Source organism: Rhamphochromis sp. 'chilingali', assembly GCF_963969265.1.
Source record: "Rhamphochromis sp. 'chilingali' genome assembly, chromosome: 1".
In the NCBI taxonomy this organism is placed as follows: domain Eukaryota; kingdom Metazoa; phylum Chordata; class Actinopteri; order Cichliformes; family Cichlidae; genus Rhamphochromis; species Rhamphochromis sp. 'chilingali'.
In genome coordinates this window covers 64,336,498-64,359,013 of record NC_137929.1, presented here as the reverse complement: position 1 = coordinate 64,359,013, position 22,516 = coordinate 64,336,498, and the positions used below count along the sequence as shown (strand labels likewise).

Genomic DNA, 22,516 nt, shown 5'->3' with positions numbered 1-22,516 from the left:
CCTGTACAGGCTGTTGGTAAACACACTGAGGAAATTAATGACTGGTTGTGCCACAATTTTCTCCAGCTAAACAAAAACAAAACTGAGGTAATAGTCTTTGGCGCCAAAGAAAAACGATTACAGGTCACCAGAGAAATTCAATCTATACATCTAAAAACCACAAACCAGGGGAGAAATTTGTGTGTAGTGATGGATGCAGACCTGGGGCCCGTTCTTCGTACCTCGCTAAGTAAGTTAGCTGGATTTGATTGTTGACGATTTCGCGTGATCCTGGATCGTTTGGTTCCCCGAAGCTCGTCCGGGACTTGCTGTCATAGCAACAGAGCCGTAAGCGTAAACCTGCTCGGGAGCAGGTTTACTTTATGTAAACAGGATTAGATTGCGGCCACGCAGGTATGTCCGCTTCATTTATACGAAAGCAACAGCGATATTCCACCACTGTTTCACCATAATTAAATAACATCAATGTAACTAAAGATAATGCAGCACTTGATCCTTTTATTGATTTCACACAGATACATACAGGTCATTCCCTAAAAAAGGGAAATGTACTATTAACATTCTATTACATGTATGTGATTATTACAGATGTAATTCATATTTCAGAGTAGTAATTGTAAATTACTTCGTGTAATCAAGATGAGAGACCACGGCTATAAAAGCGAAGGTGGATTTGGGAAGCCTGTCGCTGCCATGTCCTGTCCGTATATGCGAGCCACCCATTGCGGAAGGTGCAAGATTGATAAGGAGAGTCCTCAGAATTCAGCGTATGTTGCGGGATAGACAGGATCCTTTAGCTCAGCGCGACAGTGTGCTCATTGAGAGATATCGATTTTCCCGTGAGGGTATTATTCACTTAACCAACTTGTTGACGAGGGGGTGCAGGACCACCACCTGTCTTTTTTTTGCTCTGCCCTTTTCTTGGTTGCTGTTATGAACAAATAAACAGATTATTCCAGGGTCTCTTTCCAAGAGACGAAAAGCAATATAAGTGATAAATATCACCATTCTGTAGAATATTCTTATATTCCACTTTTACTTGTTCCCATGTTCTAGTGGGTCCTGTTGTGGCTCTAATGTGAAAGGGGATATAATATAACATATTATAATATAATATAATGTAATATAATATTGGATAATATAGTGTGATATGATAAATCTACCCTACCGCCTACTGGTGTTAGCCAGAGGGGCCGATGCCACGATATGGCAGCCTGGCTTCTGTCAGTCTGCCCCAGGGCAGCTGTGGCTACAACCGTAGCTGCCTCCACCAGTGTGTGAATGTGAGAGTGACTGAATAGTGGCATTGTAAAGCGCTTTGGGTGCCTTGAAAAGCGCTATATCAATCCACTCCATTATTATTGTTATTATTAAATTACTTACGAGTTTAATTTGTCAGCAACTTTCTGCCAGCCCTTTCTCCTTGCTTTTGCAGCCTTTGCAGTGTTCCCTTGCGTTCTGATTAAACTCTGAAATCCCTCACTCAGGAGTTCTTGCTCTGCTGCCGAAAAATACCGAGCGCGCTCCTTCGACATTTTCGCCAACCAATCAAAGGGTTGCCGATCAATGTTTCTACTATCGATGCGTAGCCCCTTTTACGACACCCAGTGATCTCACATTACTTCATCCAGCTGTACTAATCGTCAACAGCAGGTGTGTTCGGAGAACCGGATTAGCGAGCTCACGGTTAGCGCGATGATTTGGTCTTGGATGTGTCATTTGATCTTGGATGTAGTAAGTGAGGTACGAAGAATGGGCCCCTGGCAATCTATCCATTCTTACAAGCACAAGCTCAAAGTAGAATAAAATATTGATGTCAAGTATTGGGAATAAGTAGGACTCTAAACTGTACAACAGTGTTTTGATTCTGCGTTCTGCAGTGTTCTTATATTAAAAAAAAAAACCTCCTATAAATCACTTAGAGGGATCAAACCTTGCCTCTCTTCCCTCACACGATCTGATATTGTCGTGTTGATGTTGTTCATGTTGTTCCAGATCAACATTGCAAGTGACCAATCAGAATACTATGTTGATCTGGGAACAACACCAACACAACGATATCAGATCGTGCATGATCTCGTGGGCTCTGATCCAACATGTCACTTCTTTTAGTGGTAAAGCTACACAACATCAACTGCATGCACTCTGATGGTATGTGACACACACACACACACATACACACTCATGAAATCTGCAAGTGTTTTGTTTGTCTTACTAAACTAAATCCAGCACCACCACCAGTCACACAGAACTGAGAGAAATTTCTGTCAGACATGTCTGGTTCTTTTTTCAAGTCAAGCGGCTTTTATTGTCCTTTCAACCATGTACGGAAATGAGACAACATTCCTCTGAGACCCTGGTGCTACATATGACATATAACAGACAGTCAACACAGGACTACATAAAGTCCAACGTGCAAAAATTGCAAAGAAACAAGACAGTGCAACACTGGACAGCACAGGACGATACACACACAAGACAGTGTAATGGAAATATGCAAAATACTGAGTGTTGTGCAAAAAGTAACTTGGTGTCTGAAGGTCTGCATGTGTGTGTTAGTGTGTGTGTGATACTGCAGATAAGTGTTTCGTAGTGACGTGTATGTAGCTCTGTGTGTGTGTGTGCCAGTCCAGTCACTGAGTGTTTAGGAGTCTGACGGCCTGGGGGAAGAAACTGTTTCACAGTCTGGCAGTGAGGCCCGAATGCTGCAGTACCTCTTGCCAGAAGGCTGCAGGGTGAAGAGTGTGTGTGAGGGGTGTGTGGGGTCCTCCACAATTCTGGTGGCTTGTGGATGGAGCGGGTGACACAAGTGTCTGTGATGGAGGGAAGAGGCATGATCTGATATCGTCATGTTGGTGTTGTTCCCAGATCAACATAGTAAATGTTGTTCCAGGATCAACATTGCAAGTGACCAATCAGAATGTTGTGACGTCATACTTTTGCGACTTCGGGAAGAACCGCCGTAAAACAAAAAACTGTACTTAAGCTGCGAGAAACCGCCTCTGTCCGCCGATCAACGGACCCTGACCCTAACCCTAACACTCTAGATGGTTATACCCACATCGGCTGGGGGAGTGTTGGCATCAGCTCTTTCGATGGTGAAGATAGCAAGGGTAATTTGTTTGTCCCTTTGAACAGCTGTAGCGTCAGAATCCTTTACAACAGAGAGTACAAAAACCAAACCCATTTGTCAATTAGACACAAAAACATAGAAAAAATGGCATCCAGACTCAACAATACATTATATAAGATTCCCAAAAACATTTTAGCAGGTTACGTGCAAATGATAATAACAACAACATTACAACACGTGACAACATTAGTTATTCAAGATCTGGTTTAATACAGATAAAAACTACACTCAAATTACCAACCAGGTATTCTTTGAAGAGGATACTTGGGTCTTCATTCAGGTAAAGAGGTAATGCCCTGAGGACACACTCTCTCCTCTTTTCAATAGTTTGCATCTGTAGAGTGTGGCAGAGATACAGGAAGAGAAAACAGAAATACTTTAGGATGGCACAAACTCACATTATACGCAAAATGAATGAATGACAAAAACTGATCTTTAACATACAGGGAGTGCAGAATTATTAGGCAAGTTGTATTTTTGTGGAATAATTTTATTATTGAACAACAACCATGTTCTCAATGAACCCAAAAAAACTCATTAATATCAGAGCTGAATGTTTTTGGAAGTAGTTTTTAGTTTGTTTTTAGTTTTAGCTATTTTAGGGGGATATCTGTGTGTGCAGGTGACTATTACTGTGCATAATTATTAAACAACTCAACAAAAAACAAATATATACCCATTTCAATTATTTATTTTTACCAGTGAAACCAATATAACATCTCCACATTCACAAATATACATTTCTGACATTCAAAAACAAAAGAAAAACAAATCAGCGACCAATATAGCCACCTTTCTTTGCAAGGACACTCAAAAGCCTGCCATCCATGGATTCTGTCAGTGTTTTGATCTGTTCACCATCAACATTGCGTGCAGCAGCAACCACAGCCTCCCAGACACTGTTCAGAGAGGTGTACTGTTTTCCCTCCTTGTAAATCTCACATTTGATGATGGACCACAGGTTCTCAATGGGGTTCAGATCAGGTGAACAAGGAGGCCATGTCATTAGTTTTTCTTCTTTTATACCCTTTCTTGCCAGCCACGCTGTGGAGTACTTGGACGCGTGTGATGGAGCATTGTCCTGCATGAAAATCATGTTTTTCTTGAAGGATGCAGACTTCTTCCTGTACCACTGCTTGAAGAAGGTGTCTTCCAGAAACTGGCAGTAGGACTGGGAGTTGAGCTTGACTCCATCCTCAACCCGAAAAGGCCCCACAAGCTCATCTTTGATGATACCAGCCCAAACCAGTACTCCACCTCCACCTTGCTGGCATCTGAGTCGGACTGGAGCTCTCTGCCCTTTACCAATCCAGCCACGGGCCCATCCATCTGGCCCATCAAGACTCACTCTCATTTCATCAGTCCATAAAACCTTAGAAAAACCAGTCTTGAGATATTTCTTGGCCCAGTCTTGACGTTTCAGCTTGTGTGTCTTGTTCAGTGGTGGTCGTCTTTCAGCCTTTCTTACCTTGGCCATGTCTCTGAGTATTGCACATCTTGTGCTTTTGGGCACTCCAGTGATGTTGCAGCTCTGAAATATGGCCAAACTGGTGGCAAGTGGCATCTTGGCAGCTGCACGCTTGACTTTTCTCAGTTCATGTGCAGTTATTTTGCGCCTTGGTTTTTCCACACGCTTCTTGCGACCCTGTTGACTATTTTGAATGAAACGCTTGATTGTTCGATGATCACGCTTCAGAAGCTTTGCAATTTTGAGACTGCTGCATCCCTCTGCAAGATATCTCACTATTTTTGACTTTTCTGAGCCTGTCAAGTCCTTCTTTTGACCCATTTTGCCAAAGGAAAGGACGTTGCCTAATAATTATGCATTGATGTCATTAGACCACACTCCTTCTCATTACAGAGATGCACATCACCTAATATGCTTAATTGGTAGTAGGCTTTGGAGCCTATACAGCTTGGAGTAAGACAACATGCATGAAGAGGATGATGTGGACAAAATACTCATTTGCCTAATAATTCTGCACTCCCTGTATTAAATCCTAGATTTATATGTCAATGTGAATTTAAAAGTACAACTTACACTATACCCATTTCTTAACATTTTGAAAAATCATTTACATTAAACACCTTTTTGTTCAAAAGTATACTTTCAAAATACGTTAAAATGTAAACTTTAGTTTAAATAAAGTTATTAATATTTTAAAATTTAAATATAAAATGCAATTTATAAAATAATAATTAGAAAATACCCATGTTAAGAGTATTTTTGTGTTATATATTAGCTTATGTGATATAGTGTTAACTTTTCATTTTATTGAATTATTGAAATAATTTTTAACTGTTTAATGGAGAACATAAAAATAATGACAAATATGTTAATTTGTTTATTTGTTATATTACTTTTAATATAGCCAATTTAGTCTAAACCATTGGTTGTTAATAGTACTAAACTGAAATTTTAATGTTTGTTTTAATTATTTTTTATATTTAGTAATGTATATATGTATAACAATATGAATTAATCTAGAGGCTTTAGTGAATTAAAGTCAGAATATTAACAGACAACATTTTATTAGTAGATTTGATTTTTTTTTCTTTATAGTTTTTTTCCTTATGATTTTAAGCTAAATACCTGAATGCAACCATTTTAATAAAAGGGCAATAAGTTAAAGTAACCAAATAACAGAAATGACCATTTTTGTCATACTTGAATGTCACCTGTCATTTTGCTTTCAAGCAGCCAGACTTTCTTGTAATTTTTCAAATGATGTGTAGACAACCTCACAAAGCACCAATTTTAAATTTTATTTTTTAAATTTTAAATATCTTTAGTAACTTTGTTACTATCACCCTGTCACAAAAACACATATTTGCTTCAATTTCTATGTAAAATGACAAAAATATAAGTTTAATAGGTATAAAACTGTATTTTCTTATATTCGACTGTGCAATAATCACTGTGTAAAATCATTCAAATGTGCAATCCACTGGTATTCCTATTTATCCATATTATATATTCTGTATTTATATATGTGTATATATGGTATATTTATGCCTATATCCTTACTCTCATTTCCCTTTATTGTATCTACAGTGGGGCAAAAAAGTATTTAGTCAGCCACCGATTGTGCAAGTTCCCCCACTTAAAATGATGACAGAGGTCAGTAATTTGCACCAGAGGTACACTTCAACTGTGAGAGACAGAATGTGAAAAAAAAATCCATGAATCCACATGATAGGATTTGTAAAGAATTTATTCGTAAATCAGGGTGGAAAATAAGTATTTGGTCAATAACAAAAATATAACTCAATACTTTGTAACATAACCTTTGTTGGCAATAACAGAGGTCAAACGTTTACTATAGGTCTTTACCAGGTTTGCACACACAGTAGCTGGTATTTTGGCCCATTCCTCCATGCAGATCTTCTCGAGAGCAGTGATGTTTTGGGGCTGTCGCCGAGCAACACGGACTTTCAACTCCCGCCACAGATTTTCTATGGGGTTGAGGTCTGGAGACTGGCTAGGCCACTCCAGGACTTTCAAATGCTTCTTACGGAGCCACTCCTTTGTTGCCCAGGCGGTGTGTTTTGGATCATTGTCATGTTGGAAGACCCAGCCTCGTTTCATCTTCAAAGTTCTCACTGATGGAAGGAGGTTTTGGCTCAAAATCTCACGATACATGGCCCCATTCATTCTGTCCTTAACACGGATCAGTCGTCCTGTCCCCTTGGCAGAAAAACAGCCCCATAGCATGATGTTTCCACCCCCATGCTTCACAGTAGGTATGGTGTTCTTGGGATGCAACTCAGTATTCTTCTTCCTCCAAACACGACGAGTTGAGTTTATACCAAAAAGTTCTACTTTGGTTTCATCTGACCACATGACATTCTCCCAATCCTCTGCTGTATCATCCATGTGCTCTCTGGCAAACTTCAGACGGGCCTGGACATGCACTGGCTTCAGCAGCGGAACACGTCTGGCACTGCGGGATTTGATTCCCTGCCGTTGTAGTGTGTTACTGATGGTGACCTTTGTTACTTTGGTCCCAGCTTTCTGCAGGTCATTCACCAGGTCCCCCCGTGTGGTTCTGGGATCTTTGCTCACCGTTCTCATGATCATTTTGACCCCACGGGATGAGATCTTGCGTGGAGCCCCAGATCGAGGGAGATTATCAGTGGTCTTGTATGTCTTCCATTTTCTGATGATTGCTCCCACAGTTGATTTTTTCACACCAAGCTGCTTGCCTATTGTAGATTCACTCTTCCCAGTCTGGTGCAGGTCTACAATACTTTTCCTGGTGTCCTTCGAAAGCTCTTTGGTCTTGGCCATGGCAGAGTTTGGAGTCTGACTGTTTGAGGCTGTGGACAGGTGTCTTTTATACAGATGATGAGTTCAAACAGGTGCCATTCATACAGGTAATGAGTGGGGGACAGAAAAGCTTCTTACAGAAGACGTTACAGGTCTGTGAGAGCCAGAGATTTTCCTTGTTTGAGGTGACCAAATACTTATTTTCCACCCTGATTTACGAATAAATTCTTTACAAATCCTACCATGTGAATTCATGGATTTTTTTTTCACATTCTGTCTCTCACAGTTGAAGTGTATCTCTGGTGCAAATTACTGACCTCTGTCATCATTTTAAGTGGGGGAACTTGCACAATCGGTGGCTGACTAAATACTTTTTTGCCCCACTGTATAACATGCTGTGCTTCTGTCGGTGCTGTGCTATTGGACAGAAGTCCCTAATGTAAAGGTCTCCGAGGTCACTGCAGACTGTGCATCATCCAATGCTGAGGGCTAAAAGAGGAGACAGAGCTTTTGAAGCTTGAGATCTATGAATTTGGTGATTTGTTTTAAAAGCAGCTAAAAATATAATCTTTTTAAGCTTGCTTTTGGGTAACTTTTTGTTCTAACATTTAACCATTTTTGTTATGATGTTTGTCCTCAAAGGTGCTACATTAAAAATGCTTTTCACTTACTTTACTATAATGCCATGATTTTCACCAGCATCTTAAATGTACAGCAGACATCAGTCTTACTGATAAAAGTCAGACCAGCAGGGGAACTAAATAACGCCTGATTTTCTTTTCCGGACACAATTTGTAGCTGCACCAGAATCCGCCGGAAACGCACCCTGCGCTGTAGTGTGTCTTCATCAAAACACAGCTGAGAAAACAAACAAACATGTTTTACTGGATGAAGAGCGGCAGCAGCGGCGGCCCCGAGCCGGTCGACAGCGTCGGTAACATGTCTAAGAGCGACATACTGAGAGGAATCGTCACCGAGAAAATGAGCACAGCCGCCCGCGAGATCTTAGCGGTGGTGGAGAGGACTGTAGCCGACTACGAGGAGGAGGCTGCGGGCTTCAGGCGAGAGATCGGCCGTCAGAGGAGACTGCTGGAGCTTCTGCAGCCTAACGTCTCTCTGGAGAAAAGAGGTGAGTGGACAAATAAAGCTGCTCGCAGCCACAAAAAGCTGATTTGTAAATTTAGAATTTGCCGAACTTCGTTTAAAAATCGCTGATTTTACGTTTACAAGCTGTTAAACATACAGATGTGTAATTACAATAAAATGTGAATGCAGGGAAAATAATATTAGCGTTATTTGCAATTCGGCATAAATCTCTCTCAGTTTAAATGTAGAGAAGAGCTGATGATTCATTTTTTTTGTTTTTGTTTTTTTTCCCTGAACTAGACCTTGAGGTGTATGAAGCCTCTACTTGAGGTAGAACCTTCAGCCTGGAGTGGTTATTCCATACATTTTTTAGTGCCATGACCTCAGACTTTGAGGGACTAATTAGAATTTCTGCTGCTTCAGGCTGTTCCAGTGAGATGGAGGTCGCCAACAGAAAACATCTGAGACCACCCAACTAAACTCTTCTTGAGCGTGCAATCTGATTTACTGCTTTTTATTATCCACGCTCTCATGGCTGTTGTACAGACTCTTAAAAGCATGTAGCAACAGGCCATATAACCCGTAACCACGCCCTTCTTCTCACAAGATATGCCACTGGGCGTAATGTAGTTATCCTTGAGAGCATAAGAATCTGGTCTAATTCTTATCCCAGATTGTCATTCTTTGTTTTGTTTTGTCTTTTTGGAATCTAGAGTTAATGTTTTCTTATTGGTTTACATAATAAAAACAATAATCAACAGGAAGGAGGGTCTTCGGAGCTGCAGTCAAACACCACAGTCACACAAAGCTGATATATTGATCAAATGTTCTTTTTGACCAAAAAACACAAAGTCCTACAGCCTGATGTGGAGAGGCATGAGGTGGAAGTCGTGCCTGAGGACAGAGAGGAGCAACAGCCCAAGCAACAGACAGGTACGTCTGAACAGTCTTACCATTAATTGTTTTTCTTTTTTTTTTGGGGGGGGGGGGTAGTTCAAGGCTTTTATAAAGAATATTGCAAAATGACACAGGCACCCCATAACATGGGTAACCCCATATATAGGTATATATCCAGAATACAACCAGTTGGCAACCAGATGAGTTCCGCTTATTGGCACAGACTGATTAAGATTAATTGCAACATGTTGGCAGTCTGTCCATGTTTGTAAATTGGCCTCGAGTTATTTGCAAACATCACCAATTTGTCACCAGCAGTCAGTCAAAAGTCAGCCTGACTGTTTAGAAACAATTTGCCTCCTACTGTGTGTTAATAAGGAGGTTCAAAGTTTTTATTTTTTATCACCATGGCCTCATCTGGTCAGAATGCAAAGAAAACTGCTATCAATTAGTTGCCGTATATGTCGGTTTACTTTAGTGTAATCAGTAGTAACTTAAAGGAAGACACGCATGGACTGCTAAACTCTGAAAGAGAAAACAAGTCATTTAAGTTAATGACTTTAAGTCATTAACTTAAATAAAGATTTAAACTGAGAACTACAAATCAAACTCACCTAAGCTGCCGCTTGTGTGGGAGTGAAAAGAGGGCATGAAAGTGAGTGCAGTGCTTATATACTGTGCGCCAGGCGAGTTCAATTAATCAAATTATTACTAAAGCAAACTGACTAAACCACATGTATTGTGTCTTTGTCGTTCATATGATTCAAATTAAAAACCATAACAAAAAGTGAATTCTGATGTATCCAGGTGTGAAGGACACTGAGAGCCTGGCCCTGCTTTGGTACGACGACATTGATGACGATGAAGAGGAGCAGGAGTTGGTGCAACCAACAAGTTCCCGACAAAAACGAGAAGATCTAAAGGACCCAGATTATAAAATGCCGTCAAGGTTAGAAAAAACACCACTTTAAGGAACAACAAACTGTAGAGGTTTGTGATATGGCCAACAATATGTGGATGGTCCCCAAGTTTATTTGCATTTGCTTTATAGTCTTTTATGACACTGACTTAGTTCCTGCATTTTCGCCAGAGTTCCGACTATCAGGAAGAAGCCCGGCAGACCTCGCATCAGTGACATAAAGAACCATATAGATCTCAGAGTCCGCATCCTGGAGGACTCGCACACCAATGTGCTCTCTAAGACGGGTATGAAATGAAATGTTAGTCATTAAGGTTTTGTATTTGTCTGTTATGTGGTACAGTGTTAGCCGTGCTATTAATACCATTTTTTCTTTGTTCCTAATTCAAAGCATTTTCCAATGCTTACAAAAATATTTAATTACATTATTTATCATCAGAAATAGTCAAAGACTGGCCAACTAATCACTTGAACTAATGAATACTAGGGCAAGGTTTGGTTTTACTGACTGCCTAAGGACTATTGATCTTAAGATGAATTTCTTCTGTTCCAGTATTCAAGAAGTTCCCAGCACACAACCTGAAGTGCCCTCTTGGTCTACAGGAAGCTGACTTCCTGGACCTGTTGAAGTCCACCTTTCCTCAGCTGGCAGATGAGGAACCTTTTGACTTGTTCACAACTGACAGAAGCCGGAGGCTCCAGCCCCTGAAAGTGAAGATTGTGACTCCAGAGGAGATCCACATGTTTACTGGAAACTCTGCCCTCTACATCCGCCTGAAGGTAGACGCTGTACCTGTTTGTGCTGCTTTTGCCTCTGACATTGGTAGGATTTTGATAATTTTGCTTCTTTATACCACAATAACAGATTTAAAATGTAACAATCATGATGTGATTTAAATGTACACTTTAAGATTTTACAAAAATGTTAAAGAAATTTTAGCTATTTTACTCTCAGTTAACATAAGTGCTGATAATAATTTGGAAATGAACTCTTACAGACTAGTGAGGAGGGGGAGAAAGAGTTTCCCGCTTCACCAACAAACGATGACTGTCCATCCAGCGATGCTGACATAACAAAAAACAATGAAGCTGAACTCCAGTCAAGGTAAAAATAAAAACGGGTATAAGGATTTGTGTGCTCTTGATTGACCAACGATGTCAAAAACAAGACTCTAGAATGTTGATGTAAATCTAGACGCTGGATTGTGATAATTCAATGAAAAACATGAAATTTAAAAAATTACTGAGGGAACAAATTCTGATCTAACGAATACCAAACCCAAAATTCTGTGGTTCAAGTTCTCTAATGGATAAGTTTGTTGTTTTTAGTTATTGCAAGTAGACGAAACCTATGGCTTTTATTTACAGACGCTCAGTACTTAAAAACTTAACTTTAACCGTTTTGTTCCACAGCAGCTCTGATCAGCATACAGACAGTCCCAGTGTGGACATGCTGGCCAGCAGCACAACATCACAAAAGCAAGACCTGCCAACAGATGAAGAGGCCTGTGAGAGGGAAGTGGACAGCAAAGATGAACACAAAGCCTTGGCTGTAGACAAATGCTTTAAACCTGTTTCTGAGCTCCAGGTGACAAAAAAGATGAAGAAACAAGTGCGCAAAAGTGACATGAAGGAGATAGAGAAGAGTAAAATAGCCTGTAAAGTGTGTGGAGTGTGGTACTTGAACCTGGGCAGCTTGATCAAACACACCTGGAGTCACCTGGAGGAGCCACAGGGTGGTTGTGGAGTTTGTGGAGAGCAGTTTGAATCTGTGGATGAGTTAAAGAGACATATCAGAATTCACCAGAAAACTCACGACTGCTCATATTGTGGGAAATCTTTCTTCTCCATCGTTGGTCTTAACAGCCACATTTCTCTGCACACAGGAGACAGGCCATTCAAATGTAAGATTTGCAGCAAAACCTTTGCTTACATGTCTGGTCTGAATGTTCACCATTGGGTCCATGTGGAAGAGAAACCACACAAATGTGACATTTGCCCAAAATCCTTTGGTTTGAAGGCGCAGCTCCAAGCTCACAGCAAGACACACACCAGCAAAGACAGATACGTCTGCAATATCTGTGGAAAGTCTGTCTGTGACCTTCGATCTTTGACCCGCCACAAGTTCACTCACTCTGGAGAGCGGCCGTATGGCTGCCAAATCTGCGGGAAGCGTTTCAAACTTTCCGGCATCCTGAAGTCCCACGAGAAGATCCACATGGCCAGGGAGCGACCTTTTCTCTGCCATGTCTGCTGCAAATCCTTCCTGTCAAACTGCAGCCTGATGACTCACATGAAGACGCACAGCAGCGAGAGGCCGCACGTCTGCGGCGTGTGCAGCAAAGGCTTCGTGTCCAACGGCGAACTCAAGGGTCACATGCGAGTGCACACTGGTGAGGCACCGTACGGCTGTTCTGAGTGCGGCCGTTTCTTCAAACGCAAGACTTACCTGACCAACCACATCAGGAGCCACTTGGGCATCAAACGGTTTGTGTGCGCGATCTGTGGGAAGGCGTGCTCTCGCCAGGAACACCTGAGGGTCCACATGAGGACCCACAACGGAGAGAGACCGTACCAGTGCACCATCTGCGAAAAAGCCTTCACCCAGAGCCACTGTCTGAAAACGCACATGAAGAGCCACCAGGTGGAGGAAAACTCTGTCCCCAGTCCATCCACAACCTAAACGACACTGAAAACAACAACTTTTTTTTTTTATCATAATATACTTACAGATACAGTTTGTTTTTTTGTTTTTTAATCTGTGAACTTTATATTTCATTTTTTTAAACTGGAAAAAGTGTTGTGGATTTTTTTTTCTTCTTTTTATAACTTTTTGTGCTAAAACACGTGGTTCTTAGATCATCATGTCACTTACAGCAAACATGTAGTCTGGTGATCAACAGTTCTACTAAATCGTTATTTGTTTGGGCATCAAGACCTAAGTTACTGAAGGACTCCGCAGTTGTTTTAAAGGAAAACGCACCTTTGAGTGTTGAAATGCCAGTGTACTCAGAGGCGGGGTTTTGAAAGTAGCCAATCCGAGAGCGTTGTTCATCTCTCTTAATTGCATCTCCAGCAGATGCAGTCCAGCGTTCCCACATCATACATGTAGCTATCTCGAGTGTTTTTCATTTTGTTCTTAAAGTCCTGCATCCCCAGATTTATATATTCAGGGTTTAAACTATAAAATCATTTTGTTTTACCACATCCAAAATTCAAGGTTTTTCAAAATTCACGGGTGCTCTTGGACCATAACCCCCCATCAATTTCAGGGCTCAAATGTACACTTTAGATCAGCATATAATTGTAAAAGTGGGCAGTCAGAATAACAAAAACCAGTAAAAAGCTTTAAAAAAAGCCAAACATCTGCTGCCACCCAGAACTCCTCTGTATTCATACAGCGTCTTTCATCACAGCAGCCCTAACAGCATTACCTGCTGCGGTGCTTGTATCTACTAGGGCAGGAAGTGGAGGTGCTTTCCACCACAACGAGTCTCAAAATCATTTATGTTTGTGAGCTACAGTTTGACTGTAGCTGTTCCTTACCACTAAACTATATGGAGTGCAGAATTATTAGGCAAGTTGTATTTTTGAGGAATAATTTTATTATTGAACAACAACCATGTTCTCAATGAACCCAAAAAACTCATTAATATCAAAGCTGAATGTTTTTGGAAGTAGTTTTTAGTTTGTTGTTAGTTTTAGCTATTTTAGGGGGATATCTGTGGGTGCAGGTGACTATTACTGTGCAGAATTATTAGGCAACTTAACAAAAACAAATATATACCCATTTCAATTATTTATTTTTACCAGTGAAACCAATATAACATCTCCACATTCACAAATATACATTTCTGACATTCAAAAACAAAAGAAAAACAAATCAGCGACCAATATAGCCACCTTTCTTTGCAAGGACACTCAAAAGCCTGCCATCCATGGATTCTGTCAGTGTTTTGATCTGTTCACCATCAACATTGCGTGCAGCAGCAACCACAGCCTCCCAGACACTGTTCAGAGAGGTGTACTGTTTTCCCTCCTTGTAAATCTCACATTTGATGATGGACCACAGGTTCTCAATGGGGTTCAGATCAGGTGAACAAGGAGGCCATGTCATTAGTTTTTCTTCTTTTATACCCTTTCTTGCCAGCCACGCTGTGGAGTACTTGGACGCGTGTGATGGAGCATTGTCCTGCATGAAAATCATGTTTTTCTTGAAGGATGCAGACTTCTTCCTGTACCACTGCTTGAAGAAGGTGTCTTCCAGAAACTGGCAGTAGGACTGGGAGTTGAGCTTGACTCCATCCTCAACCCGAAAAGGCCCCACAAGCTCATCTTTGATGATACCAGCCCAAACCAGTACTCCACCTCCACCTTGCTGGCGTCTGAGTCGGACTGGAGCTCTCTGCCCTTTACCAATCCAGCCACGGGCCCATCCATCTGGCCCATCAAGACTCACTCTCATTTCATCAGTCCATAAAACCTTAGAAAAACCAGTCTTGAGATATTTCTTGGCCCAGTCTTGACGTTTCAGCTTGTGTGTCTTGTTCGGTGGTGGTCGTCTTTCAGCCTTTCTTACCTTGGCCATGTCTCTGAGTATTGCACACATTGTGCTTTTGGGCAATCCAGTGATGTTGCAGCTCTGAAATATTGCCAAACTGGTGGCATGTGGCATCTTGGCAGCTGCACGCTTGACTTTTCTCAGTTCATGTGCAGTTATTTTGCGCCTTGGTTTTTCCACACGCTTCTTGCGACCCTGTTGACTATTTTGAATGAAACGCTTGATTGTTCGATGATCACGCTTCAGAAGCTTTGCAATTTTGAGACTGCTGCATCCCTCTGCAAGATATCTCACTATTTTTGACTTTTCTGAGCCTGTCAAGTCCTTCTTTTGACCCATTTTGCCAAAGGAAAGGACGTTGCCTAATAATTATGCACACCTGATATAGGGTGTTGATGTCATTAGACCACACCCCTTCTCATTACAGAGATGCACATCACCTAATATGCTTAATTGGTAGTAGGCTTTGGAGCCTATACAGCTTGGAGTAAGACAACATGCATGAAGAGGATGATGTGGACAAAATACTCATTTGCCTAATACACTCAACAAAAATATAAACGCAACACTTTTGTTTTTGCTCCCATTCCCCATGGGATGGACGTAGAGACCTAAAATTCATCCCAGATACACAATATAACCATCCCTCCCAAACAGTGGTCACAAATCAGTCCAAATGTGTGGTAGTGGGCACATCTGCCATATTGAGATAATCCATCCCACCTCACAGGTGTGCCACATCAGGATGCTGATCTGACATCATGAGTAATGCACAGGTGTACCTCAGACTGCCCACAACAAAAGGCCACCCTGGAATGTGCAGTTTTGTCTCACAGCAAAATGCCACAGATGCCACAAGCAATGAGGGAGCGTGCAATTGGCATGCTGACAGCAGGAATGTCAACCAGATCTGTCGCCCGTGCATTGAATGTTCATTTCTCAACCATAAGCCGTCTCCACAGGCGTTTCAGAGAATATGGCAGCACATCCAACCGGCCTCACAACCGCAGACCTCGTGTAACCACACCAGCCCAGGACCTCCACATCCAGCAGGTTCACCTCCAAGATCGTCTGAGACCAGCCACCCAGACAGCTGCACAACCAAACAATTTCTGCACAAACTGTCAGAAACCGTCTCAGGGACGCTCAACTGCATGCCCGTCGTCCTCATCGGGGTCTTGACCTGACTCCAGCTCGTCGCCGTAACAGACTTGTGTGGGCAAATGCTCACATTCGATGGCGTCTGGCACGTTGGAGAGGTGTGCGCTTCACGGATGAATCATGGTTCACATTGTTCAGGGCAGATGGCAGCCGAGAATGTCCCAGTTCTTGCATGGCCAGCATACTCACCGGACATGTCACCCATTGAGCATGTTCGGGATGTGCTTGACCGGCGTATACGACAGCGTGTACCAGTTCCCACGAATATCCAACAACCTCGCACAGCTATTGAAGTGGAGTGGACCAACATTCCACAGGCCACAATTGACAATCTGATAGACTCTGATAGATAGAGTGGGCACCAGGCAGGGATGCCCACTCTCCCCTTCACTTTTTGCAATTTTTATCGAACCTCTAGCAGCAGCATTTAGACAGGCTACAACAATTAAGGGCATAAAATGTAAGAACATAGAACATAAAATCAGTCTCTATGCGGATGATGTGTTGCTTTTTCTGCAAAACACACAAACCAACCTCTCTGAGGTAATTACTCTAATAAACTGGTTTTCAAGAGTTTCAGATTATTCAATTAACTGGCCAAAATCTACAGTTCTCCCCATTAACTGCTTCTTCCATAATTCTTCCTCTGCCCCACAGCAATCAGGAAATATTAAATATTTAGGTATTAATGTTTCTCCTAAGCTTTCAGACTTAACTAAATTAAATCACATCCCACTTCTAAAGAAAGTAGAAGGCGATCTGACTAGATGGAAATCTTTACCCATATCACTCATGGGAAGGGTCGCCACTATAAAAATGATGATCTTGCCAAAAATAAATTACTTATTTTTGATGATCCCTAACAAACCATCACAAGATTGGTTCAGATCTCTAGATTCATATATTTCCAAATTCCTTTGGAAAGATAAACCCCCGCGTATCAGCTTAAAAACGCTACAAAGAACCAAGGATAGAGGAGGATTAGATCTGCCTAATTTTCACCAATACTTCTTAGCCAACAGGCTTCAGTTCATCTCAGAATGGTCAAAACATACCTTCCTAGATGAGCCCTGGCTAGATGTTGAACAGGCACTATGCAAGGATCTAGAGATTTCAGACCTACCATTTATTAGCTCAAACATCAAAAGACATGAATGTTTTAAAAGTATCAACATCAGCTCCTCTCTGACAGCATGGTGGGAGTTTCTAAAAATAACGGAGTCTTCACTAATCCCATGCAAACGTACTCCTATCTGGAATAACCCTGACATATTACAAAACAATAATATGATTAACTTCCCAGAATGGAGTTGTAAAGGAATTAAATACTTAGAACATATATTGGAGGGAACAGAATTGATCCCATTTGACAGACTAGTTGCACAATATGGGATCAACAAGAAAATTTTTTTAGAATATCAACAAATTAAATCCATTATAAAAAAGAAATTTAACCTCAGTCAAGTTGAATTACAAACACCACCAAGTGTGGCACAATTCACTGATTGTCATTGTCTTTAAAAAAACAAACTCTTATAAGGCACACATGAACTGAGAAAAACCTCACAAACACCAAGAGGATGTTTCAAGAAGGCCACAGAGAGAAGAGTACAGAAGTGGAGCAGTTCAGTGATGTAGGTGGAGGCATCACACCATCAGGCCGTAAAAATAACCATGATTTGAACCTGAAACAGTGCAGAAGCTCTAACAGTGGATAGATGTTTGGAGTTAAAGCTTTGGTCAGACCAGAGATCAGAGTACAAAAGTTTGCATCATCTATACAACAGTATAAAATGTGAAAATATGTTTCATATTTTTGAGTCTTATGGGTCTGTTTATGAAAAGTAATCAGGTCTCAACCCAGCAAAGTTGTTCAGGATGTTTTGCTGGTGTCAAAGGTCAAAGCAGTTTAAATCTGACCTGAACAGTGTGTCATGTTAAAGAAAAGTTGAAGAGGTTGTCAAACTTCTCAGTGCAGGATCAGAGAGAGAGAAATACCTGAGACGTTAACAGTTTGTACAATCTGTTAAATTGGGTAAGATTGGTTTACAAACTAAAAACAATGTCAGCCAAAGAGATGATTTTTATACAAAGTGTTTTCCAGTGGGCTGTACTTAAAGAAGAAAAAGTCACATGAAGTTAATAAACAATCACACCAACATAAAATAGTTAATTTGCCTAACCTGAAGCTCCAACACTCACTGACTCTGAGATCAGAAATTCATGTGTTTGTAACACAGTTTGACTTTGTGTCAGTAAATCTCATGAACAGCCTGAAGATGAATAAACTGTAGTTCAGAGTCACTGACAGCACAGACACACACTGTTGGTCCGAGTCTGAACATGATGATCATCAGAGTCGACTGCTGGATGTTCAGGAGAGTTTCTGTCTGTCCTCAGATCGTCCGACTCACAGTTCATCTCTGTGTCCTCCTGGCTGACCTGCAGGTGAGAAACAGCTGGGAGGTGTCCTCTTCTAGTTCAGGAGATTAGATGAAAAAATCATTCATAATATTTATAAAGTGAGAAAATGTTAATGTTGATTTTTCTGCTTTTTATTTAAAAACATGATCTGACCAAAACTGCAGTCTGGAATCTTGCTTTCACCATAAAAAAATCATAATTTTTTTTCAAATACACAGGTCTAACAGCTGCTTCGGGGTCAGAGGTCATGTTGGGTTGATCCAGCTGTTCTTTATAATTTGACCTGTTTGGCTGCAGACTGTGAGAGCTCATCAAAACATGTCTGAGACTTTTGGAAGGTCAAATCCTCGACTCTCTGAAAATGTGTTTGTTTATTATGAGGCTGAAACATCTGAACCTGTGATTCAGTGACAACAGCTCTGTCACACCAAACACTGTGTACACAGTTTACTACTTTTATATACGAAGCACTTCAAACAGTGCAATATATCAATACCATGCAATATATAATACTATATACCAAACATCATACTTACAGTTTGATATAAATGTTCAAAACAACCAAACATCTAAAAAAAAACCCCGACTTTTTAGGTTTCTACACTAAATAAATATCCAAAAACACTTTGACTGGTTAAAATCACGTTTGCAGAAGATTTGGTGGTTTCCTGGTGTAGAGTTACTAGAGTTAGAATAGAGTTAATATTCCTTCTTTAATAATCCTTTGTTGTGCTCACTGCTTGTTTTATTCCTGTGTTTGATGATCAGAGTCTCTGTAAGTCATGAGTGTCAATGAACGATCAAATGAGAAACTCCAGGAAGTGCTGAGTGGACTGTGCCATGGGGGAAATATGATGTTGTTTATGTTTAATATTTATGCTGTTTAGCTTACATTTGAGTTATTCTGGATTTGATTAATTGACCTGTTAACATGTCGTTTGCTACGTTGGACTGTAGGACCATCAGAAATGTGTGCAGTAACAAAACAGGCAGCACTCAAAGCAGCTCTAAGTGTTTGTGTTGTTCAATGATTTGTGCACAACAACAACAATGGGACCTCTCTCATCCATCAGTCACCATGTGGACATTTTTCTGACACACTTTGAAGCTGATGGACGTTTTGTGTCTGCACTAAGTACGTTTTCAGCAGCTATGGCACCGGCAGGATTCACTTTCACAGACTCACAACCACCAGCTTCACCCCTCCCCTCCCCCTCCAGCTGTAGGCTTTAACATTGAGTTTCCCCACACATGTTTACAGACGAGTTAGAGAGCAAGAGAAGAAGAGACGGATTCATAAATGTCTTTGTTTCTGCTCTAACCAAATAATGCTGCTCTACAACTCTAGACTACCAGCCACAAAGACAACAGCTGGAAACATCTGTCTACCTCTGACATCCACCAGCTCATCCATACAACAAACAAACATCAACAACCAGGAAGCAGCTTCACCTCTGATCACACACACACTCAACTCTACTCACTCACCTGGAGGAACAACAACCAGTTTGATGAAGCTGTGTTTGAATGAGCGTGCTTCTACCATGAGGAAACGACACTCGTATGTTCCAGCATCATTAATCGTCACATCCTTCAGAATCAAAGACACGTCTCCATCCTTCATCTGTCTGTCCTGCAGATCCACCCGGTTCTTAAAAGATGGATGCTGGTCATCTAGAATAATATCACAACCAACTCAGAAAAGAACATTTCCTGACTTCAGGTCAGCTCTCTCCCACTCTAGAGCGAAGATGTTGTTGTTTGGAGCTCGACATGGCAGAATTACATCCTGTCCAGACTCAGCTGTGATGGTTTTCTGATCTGAAAGAGGAAACAACAAAGAGCAGAGAGGTTAAAGGTCAAAGTGCAATTATGATCAGAATGATTGACTTTAAATATTTTGTTTATTTCCTTTGACATTTGAGTTTTATTTTTTTTTCATATTATTTTCAGTTACAGCAGCATGTTGATAGCAAAACTTTGAACATACAGTAGTTTGCTGTTCAGTTTTTACAATACCCCAAAAGATAACAGAAAGAAAACAAACAAACTAACTAAAGAAACCCCTACAAAACAAAAAAACAAACAAACAACAACAACAACAAACACAAAAATAAAATGGATGGATGGTGTTAGATATTTTAGTATTTTGGGAGCATGTACTGAATACCTTTTTTGATGATATTATACAAAGGATCCTGTTTTTGCAATGGCCTTTGTTTAAACTTTATCTCCTCTGTAACCCTTGGCCTGCTGGCCTGGAAAATCCAACAGTTCATCTATATGTAAAGAAGGCACTTAAACTGGAACAGGCATAGATGCATTAATCTTGCCGTGGGACAGAGTGCATTCCTTGAGTGCATTCCTCAGTGCAGCTTGCTAAAGATCACACACCATTAATTATGTGCCTTTAGGTATATATGGTTAAACATTTCCTAATGCAAATAACTACATGTAGTATTCTACCCTGTGCAAACTTATATCACTAAAGGATTTTAAATGTCTAGTGTTTAATGGACCGATATTAGATTGAAGATTCTGAGACTTAACAAGGCTCTTTATGTTAACCGTTATTTTCTCTTGCCTTGTCAACTCAGGATTTATGGTGTGAAAGTGGATGCTAAGAGTTGGAGGGAAAACACCAACAAATCACTTTTTACCTAGCTGAAAATGTTTATGTGAAGACCATCTGGTTTTTGTGTCAGAACTCAGGATGTAGAAGATCTCTGTAAGATTTATTGATCTTGTGAGTGCTTTTTTTATTGCCCTTGCTGAACAAAGGATTTTAACTGTCAGGACGCCACCCCACCCAGTGGGCAGGGTCTGAACTGAAACTTGTTGTCTGCCTATAAAAACTGTTGCACAGAGAATAAAACTTTGAGTTGATTTTGAGAAAGCAACCTGAACAGTCTCTGTATCACTTTGTTCTCCTAACTGCTCCCGACGTCGTAACTAACCCGCTGAACGGCATACCTGAGTGTTACTTTGAATGATTAATTTTATACAGAACTCTGCTTATCGCTGCCCACGCCTCAGGAGGAAACTCGATCTACGGATGACAGAGATTTCTTTCAATTTGGTGTCAGAAGTGGGATCGGCTGACAAAGGTAAATACGCGTCTTTTATATTTATATGAGACTGATTATACCTTTCTCAGTGATCGATCCATAAAAAATGGGATATGCCGACGAAGTTTTCCTTAGTGGCCCAAAATAAATTTGGGATACACTGACGATCTTCCTTGGTCCCCAATAAAATAAATTAAAAGCAGGGAGACACAGGAAGTTGCCTGTTGTCTCGCGAGAAGTTGCTCGTTAAGTGAGAAGTTGCTCACCCAAAAAAAAAAAATAAAAAATTGCTAGCTAGCAATAAATTTAAAGTAACCTCAGCCGTGCCGCAGCAAAATACTAACATAAATCCTTCAAGCGTGTAAACCCCTCTGGAAATCACTGAACATGGGTCAGAATAATTCAAAGACCACAGACAGGTCTGATAAAAAATCAAAATTACCTGTAAAACCAAAAAATAAAATAAAATATAAAGTCACAAATAACGGCTCAGTACGACTCCCACTTCCGGTTACGTGCAACCCACGTCCGCGAATCGGTGAAGACTTCCATGATTACGTATCCAGAACATGTGGAAGTGCTTATGTGACTGACTTTGTCTACAACCTAAGAACTGTAAGTGCAATGCATTCTAATTTATTTCCGGAGCCCTATCCCGAACGATTATCGCCAGAAAACAGGTCAGTAGAAATGTTGAATATCATTTGCGATAAGAAAAGTAGTCTGCTTAAAAAGTCCTGTAGAAAATATATGATAGAATGCCGCGACGTGATACATCGAATGTTACCGCTATGGAAAAAGGGACCGGAACCAGGTGTAGATGCTTTAACATCAAATAAAACTAGTGCAGGCTCTAGCATAGAACATAAACCTACCGCAGGAAAAGCTAGTCTTGCATGCTCAGCCGTTCAGCCTACAGCCCCACCACCTTACGAAGATGAGACCGAATTAATAGCCGCTGTAGCAGCTGCACGCAAACAACGTCAGCATTCTGATC

The 22,516-nt window shown here is 40.8% G+C and overlaps 1 protein-coding gene across 1 annotated transcript; it reads left to right on the top strand.

The window, feature by feature from the left end:
• Positions 1–8,213: 8,213 nt before the first annotated feature.
• Positions 8,214–14,896, top strand: LOC308400459 (uncharacterized protein). Its single transcript, XM_080888161.1, has 7 exons — positions 8,214–8,532; positions 9,342–9,422; positions 10,194–10,335; positions 10,477–10,592; positions 10,859–11,085; positions 11,304–11,410; positions 11,719–14,896. Exons 1-7 carry the CDS (start codon positions 8,280–8,282, stop codon positions 12,986–12,988), a joined length of 2,196 nt encoding a protein of 731 aa, XP_080744287.1. The 5' UTR covers positions 8,214–8,279; the 3' UTR covers positions 12,989–14,896.
• Positions 14,897–22,516: the final 7,620 nt, after the last annotated feature.